The sequence below is a fragment of the Podarcis gaigeae genome (assembly GCF_964106915.1).
Source record: "Podarcis gaigeae genome assembly, chromosome: 7".
Taxonomy (NCBI): domain Eukaryota; kingdom Metazoa; phylum Chordata; class Lepidosauria; order Squamata; family Lacertidae; genus Podarcis; species Podarcis gaigeae.
This window is the reverse complement of record NC_139683.1, coordinates 20,338,552-20,356,365: the sequence shown is the minus strand read 5'-3', so window position 1 is coordinate 20,356,365 and position 17,814 is coordinate 20,338,552. Positions and strand designations below refer to the sequence as shown.

Here is a 17,814-nt window from a genome sequence, read left to right as displayed (position 1 = left end):
CTCACATTCTGTGGGCATCTGCGAAAACAGGGAGCTGGGCTAGATGGGCTTTTGATCTGATTCTGCATCACTCTTCTTTGGATGCATAGGAACATCGGAAGTTGACTTACTCCAAGTCAGCCCATTGGCCCATTTAGCTCAGTATTGCCTACACTGACTGGCAGTGGCCCTCCAGGGTTCCAAGCAAGAAGATTTGCCCACCACTACCTTGAGATGCCAGAAATTGATCCAGAGACCTTCTGTACACCTAACAGATGCTTAAGCTGGAGCTATGGCAGTTCTCATGTTCAGGCTGCAATGCTACAAATGTTTATTTGGACCTGAAGATCTCGTTTGCCCCTTCTCTGTGTGAAAGGGCCTTTGCAAACACAGAACCTTTGTGATATCTCCCATTACCTTAACTGTAATGCAGACACCTCTTGGCTATTTACAGACAATTCACATATGCACCGTTTGATGACCATAGCATGGAAGAGATAGTGTGCACGTGTGAATGTTGACATCACACAGACACAGCCTTCTTCTTGCCATAGACACGATGTTATCCGGTGGAGTGAGTCCACGCATTCAGCTGCCGGCTCATCAAGTCCTGGTTCGCACACACACAAGACTTGACATCTCTGATCTTGCTTGATGTGCACATCTCAGCTGACTGTGTGGCCTGACTCGGCTGAAAACCATTGCACTGAAGAGGCCACATGGAGGCTCTGTCTGCGATGACACAGTTTCACACATAAGCCACCACTTGATCCTGCAATGCATGGGCAATGCCACCAGCCAGCCTTGAATAACGTTAAATAAGTTGGAGTTCTTGTTATTAAATATACCAAGAAAAAAGCACACCAAAAACTCAGGCCAATGTAAGTTTCAATAGTGGGAGTGGGCATCTCCTGGAATCCTGGCAGCCCAGCAAAGCCCACTGCTGACACATTACCCATGCCCCCCATAAACATTCATTGCTTATAGCACCACGCCACCCTTTTTATTTTCTACAGGGACCCTGATGCAATGTCGCTTTGGGGTACTGTGGGGTATTAAGATGGCAGACCCCAGTGCAGATTAAGGACATGTCATTTTAATTCCCCACAAAGCCCTGAAGTGACACTTACAAATGGTGCTGTGGAAAATGGAAAGGGCAGCTCCTAGACCTTCACTGGGGGGTGGGGCTGCCAGCCAATGGCAATCCGAATTCTACTGTTATTGCATGTACACCAGGACCACATCCACACCCTACATTTAAAGCAATAAATGTAAGCCACTTTAAGCAGTCATGGCTTCCTCCAAAGAATTCTGGGAAATGTAGTTTGGTAAGGGTGTTGAGGGTTGATAGAAGACTCCTGTTCCCCTCCGACAGCTACAATCCCCAGCGTGGTTTCACAATCAATTATCCCTCTTCCCAGGGAACTCTGTTTAAAGTGGAATCACAGAGCTTTAAATGTAGGGTGTGAATGTGGCTCTAAGCGATGCAGTTTCAGTGGACACCAGCCATCCAAGAATTTCCATAAACACCATCTCTTTTGTCTTTTCGTCCAAGACTACGACGTCTACAGAACACAAACATACCATTTCAATGGGCTAGGAAAAGATACTCTTCAACGGACGGCGCTTGCTATTTTAAGCTTCATTTGGTTTCATGTAATGACAATTACGTTCTTCATCCTTTGCTGCCTCAGAGTGCCAAGGACGTCCTAACTATCTACAGCAAGAGCATCCTCCTCAACTAACGATAACTCCATGTTATCGTTTGTGGAAGATTTCACTCGGAAATTAAAGGAGCCGTAGAGCTTGGCCGATTCCTTGGAGGCTGCAAACCTGCTTCTCCTGTAGAGCTCGCCTTTCCACATAGAGATCATGAGCAAACTGGACAGGACTACGCCCCCCAACGTTAAAAGGCAGAGCCCAGCAATCACACAACGATCCAGGTGAGCCCCAATCTTGGCGCTCTCATTCTCCAGCCGCTCCATTTCCCTTGCCGCCACTGTGCTGGGATCCACGGTCACGTCCCTGGGGACCACGTAGGAAATGATCACTAGCAATATCCCGCTGACCAGGAAGAAGATGGCGCTGACAAAGCCATAGTCTACTGACTTTCCTCCATCAGCTTCTGAGGCAGCATCATCGTTTTCCTCGGAAATCAGCGAGGGTGGATCGTAGGGCCATTCGAGGGGCATCTCTCCAGCAGGGTCGGGGTGGGGAATGAGATCCTGGCCTTGGCAGCAGCTCTTGTGGGCAAGACGTCCTGCATAGTCCAGATTGTTGACATTTTCGTCCACGAAAGTGAAGGACGTCTCCGATTCACAGCAGCAAGCTCTCTGTTGGGTTGCCTCCTTTGCTTCTTTGGGAAAGCTGGGATGGCAGGTGATCTCACCTGTGGTGGTTGTACATTCTGGGCACGGTGAGGAACCAGTGGTGAAGGAAAGAGGGGCTTCAGCAAGATCTGCCCTTTGGATGGCTTTGCAGTGCCTCTTGCAGCACTCAGCAGCCATGGATATGGTTGCAGTCCTTCCTACACTTTCACTGGGCTGTCCCTGACCAGGGGGAGTAGGCACACTCCAGTCCATATTCTGACACTGATCGGACTGACCACCCTCTTTGGCGAGATACAGAAGCTCCACGCATGCCATTGGGAAACCCCCTTGAACTAGCCGTGGTTTACCATTCATAAACCCATGCTTCAGTAAACAGTGACAATTCCAACCTCGCCATCAAGCGCGAAAGAGCAGTTGGCCAACTGAAGCAATCTACTGTTTTCCAGCCACTGTTTTAGCTGGGACGCTGTTTCAGCCACTACCCAATTAAACAAATTTCCTTGGACAAGCATTCCTTTTCAATCTGCAAATAGAAAGGGGTAGGGGGAGAAAACAGCTTCATCATCAAGATATATTATGAGGCTAATACAGACTCAAACTCATTATTCTGATTTTGTCCAGCGTGTGGGTACATTTGTGTGCATGTGTGTGCGTGGCAGGCAAACAACAAATGCGATTGTTTTAATCAAGCACTTAAAGCCGAAATCCGCTTGCCGAACTCAAATCTATTAGGAACTCTAATCAACCTTTGACACCATTATCCAATTACAGAAAGAACCCATCGGAAATAAAGGGGAGGCATAAATATATACCCATAGCTTCCCCCTGAATGGCAAAGACCATCAAGTTTCAAACGGAGGAAAGTGCAAACTCAAGAAAGAACTAAACTGGGGGGTGGGGTGGGGGAGTCCACATTCAAATGCGGAGTCTAATTAGGAAGAAGCCCGCAAATCCCTTGTAGCTCGGCAAATCCAGGATCTCTATTCTCTTGTGGAAATCTGATAATCCCAGGAGGAGGGAAAGGAGCACTTTCTGAAGCAGATCTCCAGCTCCGATTAAAACACACACACACACACACACCCGCCACGCTTGCAATGAAATTATGCTCCTCAAAGGCTGAGGATGCAAAGAAACGGAGAGGAACGATGCGCTGCATGCAAGGCAGAGAAAACTTGGAGCATGAAAAAAATTAAAGAACAACCCACTGACCTTAAAGAAAGGGGGTAGGGTAGGGAAAAAAACCCCAGCATGGACTTTTATCTATCTATCCATCCATCTATGAAGCAAAATATAATTATTAGGAATTACATCCCTGGAGAGCTGCTGCCTTCTGGGCGCCCGTGCCAACAGACTGGGGTGCGGGATGCCCCCCAAAAGCCGTGTCACAGCCCAGGTTGGCACCACGGAGACCTTTCCCTGCTTTTTCCTCCCCGGGGTCTGCGTGCAAACTCCAGGCGGACGCGTTTCTAAGGGTCGTCAGGAGGTGGACTCGGGTGGCCCCGGCAGCTGGTTCCCCTTCATTCCCCTTCTGCGGACATACCTTTCCCCGCTCAGTTTGCGCCCACCCGGCGGCGGCGCGGCGCTGCCCATCCCGCTGAAGTCTCGCCAAGAAGTCCTGGCGGCCGCGCTCCTCCCGCCCGCTGCTCCGCCCGCCTCCCGAGGGGCTCGTGGGGGAGGGAGGGAGGGAGGGAGGGAGGAGGAGCTCGCGGTGCATGCTGGGAGACGTAGTCCTGCAGGGGGAGGAGAGGCGGGCAGGCGGCAGGGTCCGGAGTTCCTGCGTGGGCAGCCCGGGATGGTGGTGGCGCGGACAGAGTGAGAGGCCGCCGGCAGGGCTGGTCTCTCGGCGCGTAGGAAGCCATGAAGCGACGTCCTTCGAGCATGTGCAGAGTGCCGCCCTCCCCGCCCGCAAACAAGCGAGTTAGCGTCGGCCGCAGAGGTTTAGGATCGCAAAGGAAGTTTCGCGCAGGAGCGAGAAAGCAGAGTTGCCGCCGGGGATGGGTGCAATTCAGCAAGTTCCGTTCCATATTTCATCGTGGTTTCCTTGTCTCTCCACCTCAGCTCATTCATTCATGATCATAGAATTGTAGAACTGTAGACTTGGAAGGGACCCCAAGGGTCATAAAGTCCGACCCGTTGCAATGCAGGAATCTCAACTAAAGCATCCCTAACAGATATGTCTATGTCGCTTTTCACTCACAACAGTGGCAAAGCGGCTCACAAACAATAAATAACCGCGACATAATAGAACATCACAATTCATCAGTAGGACGACCAACCCTCTTCTACCAAACACTGTTAACAGCAGCAACTAAAAAAAGGGAAAACGAAACAGCAAAACCACAACAAAAGTCATATTATATGATTCCCAAAGCACTACAGCACCTTTCCCCTCACTGTTCTTCCTCTGGAAACAGCCCCCTTATGAAGGCTGGAGGGTGGGGCAAGGCAGGTGGAAAAAGCAATGGCTGTTTTATCAAGACACAGAAGGCAACATGCAGGTGCATTTGGACATTTAGAATGCACACCTCTTGTTAGTTTCTAACAGGAGAGAGAAGCTGGTCGGGTGCATATTGAGCCAATCACTGCCTCTGCCTAACCTACTTCATGGGTTTGTTGGGAGGATAAAATGGGGAGAGGGAACCATATCCCTGAGCTCCTCTCAGGAAGGATAGAATTTTTCATGCAACATCAGCAGCAGTGATTTACATTATTTTTAATAAATAAATAATAATATGGGGACTTTCTTTTTTATAAAATAAGTGGGATGTTCATTCTTTCCAACGAAGGGGACTTGTGATGGATATGAGAGAAGATAGAGCTAGTGCAATGAGATGCAAGATAAGTAACAGAGAATCTGTGGCTCTTCAGATACTGCTGGACTTCAACCACCATTCACAATGCTAGCTGGGGCTGGTGGGAGTTGGGAGTCCCAGCAACAAGTTGATGGCCATAAGAACAGAAAATGAGCCTTCTGGGTGGATCAAGTCAATGGTCCGTTTAGTTCACCATCCTGCTCTCACAAGGGCCAACTGGATGTCTGTGGGAAGCCTGCAAGCTGGACACAAGCATAACTTTGCCCACCACAATTCCCAGGAACTGGAATTCAGAAACATAGTGCCTGTGGCAGTGGAGGTAGAACATAGCCATTATGGCTAGTAGCCGTTGATAGCCGTGACCTTCATAAACTTGTCTAATCCTCCTGTGAATACATCTAAGTTGGTGCCCATCACTGTGGGAGTGTTTCATAGTTTAACTGTGCGAAGAAGTATTTCCCCCCCATCCATTCTGAACCTTCCAACATGATGACCATGAGTTCTAGCAGTATTAGAGAGGGAGAAAAACATTGCTCTATCTGCTTTCTCCATGCCATGCCTAATTTGTTTTTGTGTCATCCTGACCATCCACATCCCTGTGTTAAGTAGACCACACCCACAAAAGCATTATCTTCATAGGCTGGTGAATCTGATCCTACATTTTCACTCAGAGCTGCAGTGCTCCAAGTAAAGGCCTTTCTGATTCTCACTTTGTTTTCAGACTGTCAGTAGTAAAGTGTTCACAGACGGCTTTGTGCTCTTTTATAACTGCGTAAATGTGTTCTGCCAAAGATGTCAGGTGTGGAGGTGGTGAGAAGAAAAAAAACACACTGCATAGCAACATGGAGGCTTCTGCAACCACAAATATAACCGCCTAAAAGATTAATCAGGCAACGTGAAAAGGGAAGCAACATTCATTAAAGAGCTGGAAAACTTCCCCACCCATTTTTATTTTTGTTTTACTCTTCTTTTCATTTTGCTGAGTTCACACATGCACTTTTGAGTGATGGCTTGCATGTGTGAAATGGTTGCTGCATATCAAAGAAGGCAGGCAGAGCATTCATTATCTGTAATGCTTTTTGGTGCAGGCAAGCCATATGATCACAAGAAGCACATAAAAATATTATTTACTGTTGTCCCTTGACACAATTAGCTTGCAACCTGTGACACGTCCCACAATTCTTTCATGGCTCTGCTCATCACTACGACTGCTGCTGTGTTACAATATTTTCTGAATGACCAGCGTTCTGAGTGAGTTGTGATGAGATCCTGGAAGACAGAGCTATTTGTCTGATGCAGCCTGAACTGTGTCCACACAGGTCCCTCAGGTATCGTGGAGGATGCTGTCCCAGTGCCAGTGTTGTAATATTAAACTTACATTCTAATAAGCTTCTATATGCCCAAGGCAACAAAATTTCTTCAGCCAGCCCTGGACATAGGATCAGTCCAGGCTATGAAGTCCATGTAGGTGACCTTCGGCAGTGAACTATGTGGGATCTTGGGTGTGAGGTACATGGGAAATTTCTTTTCTTTGGTTGCTACTTTTCTGCAATAATTGGTGAACGAGGGAGGTCCTTGCAGACACAATTACTGCACCTGTTTACTTCAAGTCCGAGGGGAATGATCTGAAGGAACCTGAAGCCATCACCTCTGAAGTTAAGCAGGTCTATGTCTGGTCTGTGCCTTGGATGGGAGACTGCTTGGAAAGAGCATGTATCCCTCTTCCATTCCATGATGAAAGGAAGGCAAAATATAAATGTTAATAAGCAGATGATTTGGATTACAACTCCCATCAGCCTGAACACATCTACAGGGCACTAGTTTGAGGAAGATGAGTGTAAGGCAAGGGCTTTCCCACTGACTGCAACCTGATCCCATTAGCTGGTCATGAGCCTACTATGTAAAGCATATACTTTGCCAACTGAGCTTTGGACCCCTCCCCCTAAGTGGTTGCTGGGTATATAATAGCTAGCAGGTACACAATGGGAAAAATATGACAAACTGCTTGTACTTGGAGATTGTCAGTGCATACAGCATTAGACAAATATTTGGACAACTTTTTTTTACTAAAGACAGTTGGATTGCTGAATGTTCAAAGTGTATTACAGTGACAGCTCTATTGATTTGCAAATCAAACAGGAAGAGAGAGGAAAATAACACCGCACTTCCCTGGACACCTTAGCTAATGCACAGCCTCCCTTTATCTGCCACGCATTAAGAAACCCGTCAATATTCTGGAGGGAGAAAGTGTGTGGTATATTGTACCAGAACTGCCAATAACTTCATTGCAAAAGGCTTCTTTTCCCCATTGGTCATCAAGCAGGAACACAAGTTCAACAATTAGGACACACTCAGAAGGAGAATCATGCTAGTTCAGACCAACAGCTGTTAGTTCATCTTCCAGTTTCCTTCAGTAGCCAACCATATGCCCATTAGCAGGGCATGGAGGCAACAGGACTCCCTTGCTATTCTTCCCCAGCAGCTGGTATCCTGCCTCTGATATTGGATGTGTATAACCATCGTAACTCTCCTTCCTTGGAGGTTTTTAAGCAGAGGTTGAATGGCCATCTGTCATGGATGGTTTAGCTGAAATTTCTGCATTGCAGAGGGTTGGACTAGATGAGTGGTGCCTTCCAAATCTACAATTCCATGATTCTATGACTAGTAGCAATTGATAGTCTTGTCCTCCATCCTTTAGTTTAGAGGGACACATTTTTATTTACCCAGGCTTTTGGTGTTTACATTTTTGAAGAAAGATGTATGATTACAGTATCTTCTGTGGCATTCATCTTTTATTGGGGTGGGACTTGTCCTTTTTCTTGTATTGTTAGATGAACACTTTAATAAATGTTTTGTTTTGTAGGCTGTTTCTCTCTCTTTCTCTCTCTGTATAGTTTTAACTGAAGTTACTTGTTCTGTATTTTATCTTGTTGTGAAGTTGCTTAGAAGGTGAGGGTTTTTTGGTATATAGTGGCAAAGCCATAGGATAAATTTGAAGGAGTCCAGAGTGGAGGAGACATGGGAAATATTCCATTGCACAAGCAAAAATCATTGTACTGATGGAACATTTGCCTTAGCATTATATTGGAGTCCACACAACAACAACAACACAAACCGAGATGATGCTGAAGATCATAACAATGAGACAAATGGCCCAGTACTCTTCCTAAACAGAAATAAACACTAGGATGGGGATATGTTTTAGAAGAGAGGGAACACTAATTCATGGATGACTTATTGTCATGCGGATTTTACATTAGATTTCAAGTGGAGCTGTCCATAGTCCTGATCACATCATTGTTAATCTCTGTGTACATTTCTTGGTTCAGGAGAGGTGAGTTTCAGAAGATTTTCCCATGAGGCAAATAAATGCTTGCTTTACATTATCCACTCAAGGGAAAACTACTTCCACTCAGTAACCTCAAGATAGACAAGGTCAGGCTTGTGCTTTCTGCTCACTGAGGTCTGGTACTCTCCCCTTGAACTCCTGATGCATATTCACAACAACCCCACTTTACTCTTTTGCAAAATACAGGCAAAAGAGAAAAAGGAAACACAGCAAAGTTGCCTAGCAACTGCAGGGATACATTATACAACCACTTCTGACCCCAGCACCTGCCCTTCCCTGGGCCTCAGTGTACTGGGTGGAGTTGGCCTTGACTACAACTAATCATCTGGCACTAACCGAAAGTTATGTCCTTGATTACAGAGGATAGCAGGGTGGTACAGAATGGAGTTGACTGCTCTTACCAGCTGGTACACAGTTTTTAGTTTATTCATTAAAATTCCTTCCCTCCTAGTTCTGGTGTTCCTATGAGGAAGGAGGCCAAAGCTTCTGGTGGTACACCTGAAGGTATCTTTCTTCCCAAATGTACACAAAGAGTGAGAGCTTTACACCACAAGATGAGACATATTATACTGTCAGTGGGAGCCAGCTGGTATTGGATCCCTTGTTAGTGGGGTTTACACAACCATTGTTGTTGTTTAGTCGTTTCGTTGTGTCTGACTCTTTGTGACCCCATGGACCAGAGCATGCCAGGCACTCCTGTCTTCCACTGCCTCCTGCAGTTTGGTCAAACTCATTCTGGTAGCTTTGAGAACATTGTCCAGCCATCTCGTCCTCTGTCGTCCCCTTTCCCTTGTGCCCTCCATCTTTCGCAACATCAGGGTCGTTTCCTGGGAGTCTTCTCTTCTCATGAGGTGGCCAAAGTGTTGGAGCCTCAGTTTCACGATCTGTCCTTCCAGTGAGCACTCAGGGCTGGATGAATAGGTTTGATCTTCTTGCAGTCCATGGGACTCTCAAGAGTCTCCTCCAGCACCATAATTCAAAAGCATCAATTCTTCGGCGATCAGCTTTCTTTATGGTCCAGCTTTCACTTCCATATATCACTACTGGGAAAACCATAGCTTTAACTATACGGACCTTTGTCAGCAAGGTGATGTCTCTGCTTTTTAAGATGCTGTCTAGGTTTGTCATCGCTTTTCTCCCAAGGAGCAGGCGTCTTTTAATTTCGTGACTGCTGTCACCATCTGCAGTGATCATGGAGCCCAAGAAAGTAAAATCTCTCACTGCCTCCATTTCTTCCCCTTCTATTTGCCAGGAGGTGATGGGACCAGTGGCCATGATCTTAGTTTTTTTGATGTTGAGCTTCAGACCACATTTTGCACTCTTCTCTTTCACCTTCATTAAAAGGCTATTTAATTCCTCCTCACTTTCTGCCATCAAGGTTATGTCATCTGCATATCTGAGGTTGTTGATATTTCTTCCGGCAATCTTAATTCCGGCTTGGGATTCATCCAGCCCAGCCTTTTGCATGATGAATTCTGCATATAAGTTAAATAAGCAGGGAGACAATATACAGCCTTGTTGTACTTCGTTCCCAGTTTTGAACCAATCAGTTCTTCCATACCCAGTTCTAACTGTAGCTTCTTGTGCCACATAAAGATTTCTCAGGAGACAGATGAAGTGATCAGGCACTCCTATTTCTTTAAGAACTTGCCATAGTTTGCTGTGGTTGACACAGTCAAATGTTTTTGCGTAGTCAATGAAGCAGAAGTAGATGTTTTTCTGGAACTCTCTAGCTTTCTCCATAATCTATCACATGTTTGCAATTTGGTCTTTGGTTCCTCTGCCCCTTCGAAATCCAGCTTGCACTTCTGGGAGTTCTCGGTCCTGCCTTGTAGCATTTTAAGCATAACCTTGCTAGCATGTGAAATGAGTGCAATTGTGTAGTAGTTGGAGCATTATTTGGCACTGCCCTTCTTTGGGATTGGGATGTAGACTGATCTTCTCCAATCCTCTGGCCACTGCTGGCATATTGAGTGTAACACCTTATATTAATATATTAATGCTATTTATGTATTTATTTATACCCTACCATTTTCCTTGACAGGACCCAAGGCAGTTTCTGATGCTTGTGCAGTTAGTGACCCATCAAGGAAGAAAATGGTGACTTGGAGTTTATTTCACATCAGTATGGTGGTGCAATCCAACTCACAAGCATTTTTTTCTGCTCCCCAAGACTCCACCATATTTGGCAAGGGAGACTGTGTGTGTGTGTGAGAGAGAGAGAGAGAGGGGGGGGGGGAGAGAGAGAGAGAGAGAGAGAGAGAGAGAGAATGTGACCACTTTGGATCATTCCACTGCTGGCACTGGAGAGTTGACCAAGCCTGAACGTGACCCTTAGGCCAAAAAAAGCTTAACCACCCCTGTTATGCTTCATTGTTTCCTACTTTCTTTTTGAACACAACAACTTCATTAAAGCATTTTGCACCATTAAGCTTGGTAGGTAGGAAAAGACACAGCACATCAGCAGTAAAGAATGGTTGCAGCAGTTATGTGTTTTTATTTCCGTATTTCGGCATGAGGGCAGACTCCTGCCAATACTGAGTCAAACCAGCAGCATGGCCCTTGCGGTTTTGCAATCACACTTACCTGCAGCATGAGGATGGGGAACCAAGGCAGTCAACACACTATGCAATGTGGAATGATGGGGTTAAGCTGTACATCATATTAGGCTGCAATTAAATTTCACACCAATTCAAAAGTTGGCAAGATTCCAGGATCTAATTGCTACTGAGATTTTGAGAAGTGTCATTCTTTGAGTATTGAGAGAGAGAGACATTCAGCTTTGAAAAGCATCAGCACTGGACTCAGCAGATGGCTGGGTTCAAGAGTCTGTTTTTGTCATCCTTTCCACTGAACTGTGGCCAAACAAATGAACTACAGTAACCAGCAAAAGACTACACTCTTCTCTCTTGCCTGCAAATCTCACCAGGCATTGTCCAAACACTTCCAAGCACATCTTTATAACCCCCATGCAATGAAGGAAAGATGAAAAGTCTCCCAAACCTGGATTCAATATTCCAAATGTCACCAGTTTGGTGCCTGTAGCCACAATGGCACCCCTGAGGTCTTCTTTTACCACCACTGCCCCATACATTGCCCCTTGGTCATGAGGTAGTGACAATGGTCACCATTTTTCTCATGAAAAGTGCTTAGAACTAAAGGAGGAAGTGGGAAAGAGTCATACCCTATCCCACTTCCTCTTTCACATCTATGTTCTCAGATTAATTCTTTTATACAGATCCCTTGGAAAAGTGAATTGTGCACACACTTTCTCTCTATTTCATGAGGGTGGAGAGTTCATCCAAGGGAAGATGGAGGTAGGTACCCAAGAGACTTATTCAAAAACCCAGATCTACCCACAGGCCCCAAAAAGGGTCGGTGTAGTTTCTTGCAGCCATCTGCACATAACCAGACAACAAGGACAAACTTAACAACAGAGAGTTTAATCTACCATAAAGTTTTACTATTTAAAAAGTGATGATATTATATCATTTGATCTTGGGGGTGGGGGAACAAGCTACTTAGAGACGCTTCAGTTTTATCTCTTAAGCTATGCACATGTAAAACAATGGGTGGGAGGAGGAAGGGAAGATTGCCATTTGTGACAAACCAAGGATGCACAGCCCTCCGTAATATATATATATTGCAGTTGAAAGAATGGTGCGTTTTTTATGAGACTTAAGAGGAATTACTGGACAAGAGGCTGTGTGTTTTCAAAGGGTTCTGGGTAATGAGTTGTGTGTTTTATCTCCTTATTTGAGATTACCTTGCTGAACATTTAAGCCTCTCATTTAAGAAATCTTTCTCCCACCTTTTCATCACTTTGCTATCCAGGACCCCTTTTAGGAGCCAAGTGGGCAACTACAAGATGATGGGAAGTTTTGCTTCTGCACATGATTCTGCATGATTCTGCACATGATTTCCTGGCCTCTGGGATTCGTTCGCCCAGTGGCTCATTGGCTGGTTGCCAAATCTGAATTGGCTTCGTAATCTTTTTCAATATGTTATTGTCATAATATGTATATTAATTTTGCTATGTTGCTTCATCCAATGCATTCCTGGTCTCGTGCGTCTCTGGTCTCAGTTTTTTTCTCCTCCTCAGCCACCCAATAAAATTATTGCTGCCTACTTTGCGAAATGGCAGCAGCAACAGTAAATAATAGGGGAGATGTGGGCAGATTTACTTCGGGCATGCGCTGGCAAACCACGTATCCCGAAGTATTTTTTGTCCCACTCACCCTGACACAAATAATAGGGGAGATGTGGGCGGACTTACTTCGGGCATGCGCTGGCAAACCACGTATCTCAAAGTATTTTTTGTCCCATTCACCCTGCAATCACATAGCAACATCGGTGGGCAGACTTATTTCGGGCATGTGCTGGCAAAGCACGTATCCCAAAGTATTTTTGTCCCACTCACCTTTAAATCAAAAAAGAAAGGAGGAGATGATGGGAAGTTTTGCTTCTGCACATGATTCTGCACAAACCGTTCTAAGCTGAAGCATTCCTTCTTCACCCTAGAATGTTCAGTTCACATTGAGTTCATGAAAACATTGTACCCTGACCTGTTCTTAATGCATGATTGACCACATCTACGGAACGTGACAACTATGTTCTTTTAAGTCTTGCTATATCAATCACTAGTAATAGATTAAGTCTTGCTATATCAATCACTAGTAATAGTTTAATAAGGAGGTTTTCACGCCTGTCCAATTTTGTGTTCCCTTTCCCAACCTTTAATCTATTGATGATTAATGCCTATATGCAACCCTTGCATTGTATTTGTGCTAACCAATCAGCAACAAGCACATATGTGGCAATGCTGTAATATTCAATAAAAGGGACTCCCCGAGATGTGCTCGAGAGATGCCTCCCATATGACACTTGCCATTCGTCTGTCGTTTATTTCAACCCAACAACACGATAATGAGCCTAACACTGAAATGAAAAGAAACACTTTGCCCTTACATAACATTTTATCCTCTACATTTCAAGGCATTTTGCAACTCTGTTAGGCAGGTCTTTATGATGGAGCATTGTTCTGCATTGTTGTAAGACTGGGGGCTGGAACAAGAGAGGGTTAAGGGGGATGAACATCCTCTCTCATCACGGTTGTTTTTTTACATCAGTAAGGAAACGTCCATTTTGGTGCCAATGGAGGGCTTGTCCACATTTCTGCTTGCCCCATACTTAGAAAGCACAGGTTCAAGCAGTTTCCCCCTTACTCCACTCCTTTCCCAGGGAAAACTCACTCTTTAGCTCTAAATCAGAGCAAATATCAATCCAGAGAAAAATCAATTTGCTTCTTTGCTCTGATTGAGTGCTAAGGGGTGGTCTCCCCACCGCCCCCGGGGGAAAGCAGCAGGACAAGAGGAATGTGGATTGCGTGGCTATTCCCTCCCCCCCACAGGTGGAATAAATGAAGACAGCCGACACAGCAGAGTTTTGGTTAATGGGCGAATATGGCCACAACTTTATTGATTACAGGAAAGAAAGGTATTGGCTTTAGGCATTGGCCCCTAACCGACTATCCGGTCTAACCGGGAAGGGTTAAACACCAACAGGGGGAGCCACCCGAGATGCGTATCCCTAGGCGCTCCCCGAGGGGTTACCGCTCGGGGGCGCGCTTTAGGCCCTAGCCTCCGTAGGTTTCGGACGAGGCGTCGCCCCTCGGAGTCCTTTAACGAACTACCCTTCAAGCATTGGGGGAGGTGATGGCGTTCCTCCCCCCCAACCTCTTCTGCATGACAATACCCCCGGCCAATGCCTACCGCCACCGAGCCGCAAGCGGCTCGCCGCCAATACCCTCAGACCTGTAACCAATCCCTGACGCCTTGAAATATGTCTGTCAACCAAATGTCATTGCCAGCATCAGATAAATGCACGCCATCCCAGCGATAAAGCATTTCCTTGTCAAACCGTATGTATGGGTGCTGAATGACCCGACCGCCCAATGCGGCCACCCTACGTGCCACTGTGCGCTCCACAATCCTCCTAGCTTTATTCACCGCCACGGGTTTCTCTGCATCCCGCCAGCATCGCCTTTCCAGCAAAGATGACCAAATTATTGTAATGCCCCGACCTTAAGTGGCCTTACCAAGGTCCGCCCCTGCCGCCAGCCGATTGGCTGGCGCCACAGGGGATGCTAATTGAGGGGAATCCTTGCCTCCCACGAGGCTGACGCCAGCCTCGCGGGAGCAGGTGTGGGCGGGGTCGTGATCCCGCAACCCCCCCTCCTCCTGACGATCGGAAGGGGCATAAGCCCAGAGACTTTCCATTCAATGCAAACAGAAGCAGAGGGGATGGGATTTTTGTAGGGACCATGTTAGGGATGGGGTTTAAATCCTCCTCTTTAAATCCATAGGCCAAATGCTGCCTGGGTTACCTTGCAGCTGCTATTTGCATTAAAAAAGTGTGCCCAATTAAGAGTATTTTTGGTGTCTGAGTTATCATCACCATCACCACCACCATCATCAATTACATTTCTTTATCACCCTTCATCTGAGGATCATAGGACAGCTTGCAATGTAACAACAAAAAATACATAACATAGTAACAAAGAAAAACAATAACACCCTCCCCCCATTAGGTTACTTTTAAACACATTTTTCACTTTTCACTTAGAAAGCACACAGGTTCAGATATAACAAATTCAGCTCGGTGAGCCATGGTTTACTGTCAGAAACAAGAGTTAAGCTCAATTCCTGCCCCCCTCCTTGTGTCGTCGCCTCATACATTACTTTTGGAGCTACTACTTACTAAAAGCTAGTTTTGCCTTGCATTTGCATTTCATTAAACAGGTAAACTTGGTTTACTTTTGGCTGTGAACTAGGATATCCTGATTTCTGGATAACCGAGTACCATGTATGCTAAGCTACAAAGCGCCTTATGACTCAGGATGCCTCTCCCAATATGAACATCTGCAGACCCTTGGCTCATCTTCTGAGTCCCTTCTCTTTGTCCCTCTTCTGAGGGACGCTCTGAGGGTGGTGACAAGGGAGAGGGTCTTTTCAGTTGTGGCTCCCACCTGTGGAATCTTCTCTCCAGTGAGGTCCACCTGGTGCCTTCATTGGCATCACCTTGGTGCCAGGTAAATACTTACCTTTCTTCCCAGGCTTTTGATAAAATAAGTTGGTGTGAATACTGTGCTGCCAAAACTTTCTGCAGCTGTTGTGGATGGGGGTTGTTTTGGTGGTATAATATATCTATATTTTTGTTGGAAGTTGCTTGGAGACCTTTGAGTAACAAGCAAATATCAAGTTCTTCTTCTTCCTCCTCCTCCTCCTCCTCCTCCTCCTCTTCCTCTTCCTCTTCCCACAAACAACAAAAACATTTTGTTGGAAGTATCTTCCTAACGTATATGTCTCATTTACTCACATTTCCTTCCATTCAACTCAACCTTGTCCTCCAGATTCCAACACACAACTTCTCTACAATGTGGCTTGTGTGGATTGGTTTGCAGGCCTCTGGGGCCTGTGGGCATTTTGCAAAGCACTTCAAATCTTCTAGCAAACAATATGGCTCTCTGAAGTAGTGTTGGGGATGCACCTCGCCCTTCCAGAAGACAAAGCAGTCAGGTGAGCAACCCAGAGACGAAAGCAAAGGATACGTCAAAAAATGTGGCCGGTTCCCAGAGGGATAAATTCAGCAGCGGTTGTAAGCAACAGATGTATGTTGTGCTGTATGATATAATGTCTGTACATCTATCAGGGTTTATTCACTGTCGGAAGCATGTCAGAGGTGACCCAAGACAAAGAGCTCTTATGCGGCTTATTATGCACTTGCTTCATGGTTCTCCAGTCTTAGAAAAATCATTAGCTAAGTACTGTAGCTTCATAAGTAGAATCATAACTACTGCTGAGTCTAAATTTAGTTATGCATTAGCTGGATCTATGGCAAGGTTGCACTGCAGAAAACCTCTAATGTATATCACTTGGAGATTTATTGTTTTGTTTAACACATTCAATTCCATAAGCCATATTTAACAGACTCTTAGAAGCTCCCCCACTCTGGCCCAAGTCTCTATGACTTGGGCCTTCCACGGCCAACCTTTTGAGCCTGGTCCTAGGGTATCATTTTTCATTGACATCTGCCTTAAGGATGAACCAACCCTTCAGTCACTATAGGGGGATGATCTGACATAAGGGTTGTTTTGTCTCTTGAACCCTGATTACAAGGGCTGCACATACATTGGGGATTTAACTAATTTGGTAGCAGAGTCCTCTGCAATTCACTGACCAGGACACGGGTTTGCAGCAAGTTTTCTCCTGGGGCAAAGGGCGATGAGAAGGCTGGGGGGCTGGGGACAGTGCACAGTTAATGCTTTGTTTTAGCATATAACACAGGGGCTAATTTTCCCATCACAAGATTCCCCCTGTAAAGCTGAGGTACTATAGTCCTTATGCTTAGAGATGCAAAACTGTCCATGCTTATCTGAGGCCATGCCCCAGTTTGACTCCTTTGTCTAATTTTCTAACTTTGACCACTTCGTACCAGACAACAGCTCTCACCGAAGACCTTTGAAGCAAGGGAGTAGGGTGGAGCTGCTGGGACTCACTCAGCTTTTGATGGATGGCAAGTATTCCCTTGCTGGTCTAAACCACTGAGCCTCTTGGGCTTGCTGATCGGAAGGTCGGTGGTTCAAATCCCCGCGACAGGGTGAGCTCCTGTTGTTCTGTCCCAGCTTCTGCCAACCTAGCAGTTTGAAAGCACACCAGTGCAAGTAGATAAATAGATACCGCTGTGGAAGGAAGGTAAATGGTGTTTCCGTGCACTCTGGCTTCTGTCACGATGTCCTGTTGTGTCAGAAGAAGTTTAGTCATGCTGGTCACATGACCCGGAAAGTTCTCTGTGGACAAACAGCGAGATGAGCTGAAAGCGAGATGAGTGCCGCAACCCCATAGTCACCTTTGACTGTACTTAACTGTCCAGGGGTCCTTTACCTTTTTACCTGTGACTCACGAAGTTCACTTCACGCCATACATTTAAAGCACTTTGATACCGCTTTAAACAGTCATAGCTTCCCCCAAAGGACCCTGGGAATTGTAGTTTGTTAAGTTGTTAGGAGAGTTGTTAGGAGACCCCTGTTTCCACCCGGAGCTACAATTTGTAGAGTTCCCTGTGAAGAGGGATTGATAGTTAAACCACTCTGGAAGTCTAGGTCTGGGAGAGTCCGGTATTGGGATTGTCTGCCAACCTTTGTGGATCCATTAGCACATTTGCCAACCAGAGGAACTGTCATGGATACCACAAACATACCACAACTTACTGGCTACAAGAGAATGCTTATTGTGAGCCTAATTTCATGGGAGGGGGACTGACCCTGTGGACACCAGGGGAGTTC

General features: G+C 45.9%; 1 protein-coding gene and 1 long non-coding RNA gene across 2 annotated transcripts in view; both read right to left on the bottom strand.

The window, feature by feature from the left end:
- The window catches only part of LOC310849342, a 431,248-nt gene that overhangs the window by 367,180 nt on the left and 46,254 nt on the right, over positions 1-17,814 (bottom strand). The window lies entirely within an intron of this gene.
- Positions 415-3,998, bottom strand: TMEM74 (transmembrane protein 74). Its single transcript, XM_083748750.1, has 2 exons — positions 3,850-3,998; positions 415-2,832 (listed from the first exon to the last, which is right to left on the bottom strand). Exon 2 carries the CDS (start codon positions 2,661-2,663, stop codon positions 1,689-1,691), a length of 975 nt encoding a protein of 324 aa, XP_083604876.1. The 5' UTR covers positions 2,664-2,832; positions 3,850-3,998; the 3' UTR covers positions 415-1,688.

Coding starts and splice junctions, on each gene's coding strand:
- TMEM74 (XM_083748750.1), bottom strand. CDS start 2,663: ATGAATGGTAAACCACGGCTAGTTCAAGGGGGTTTCCCAATGGCATGC.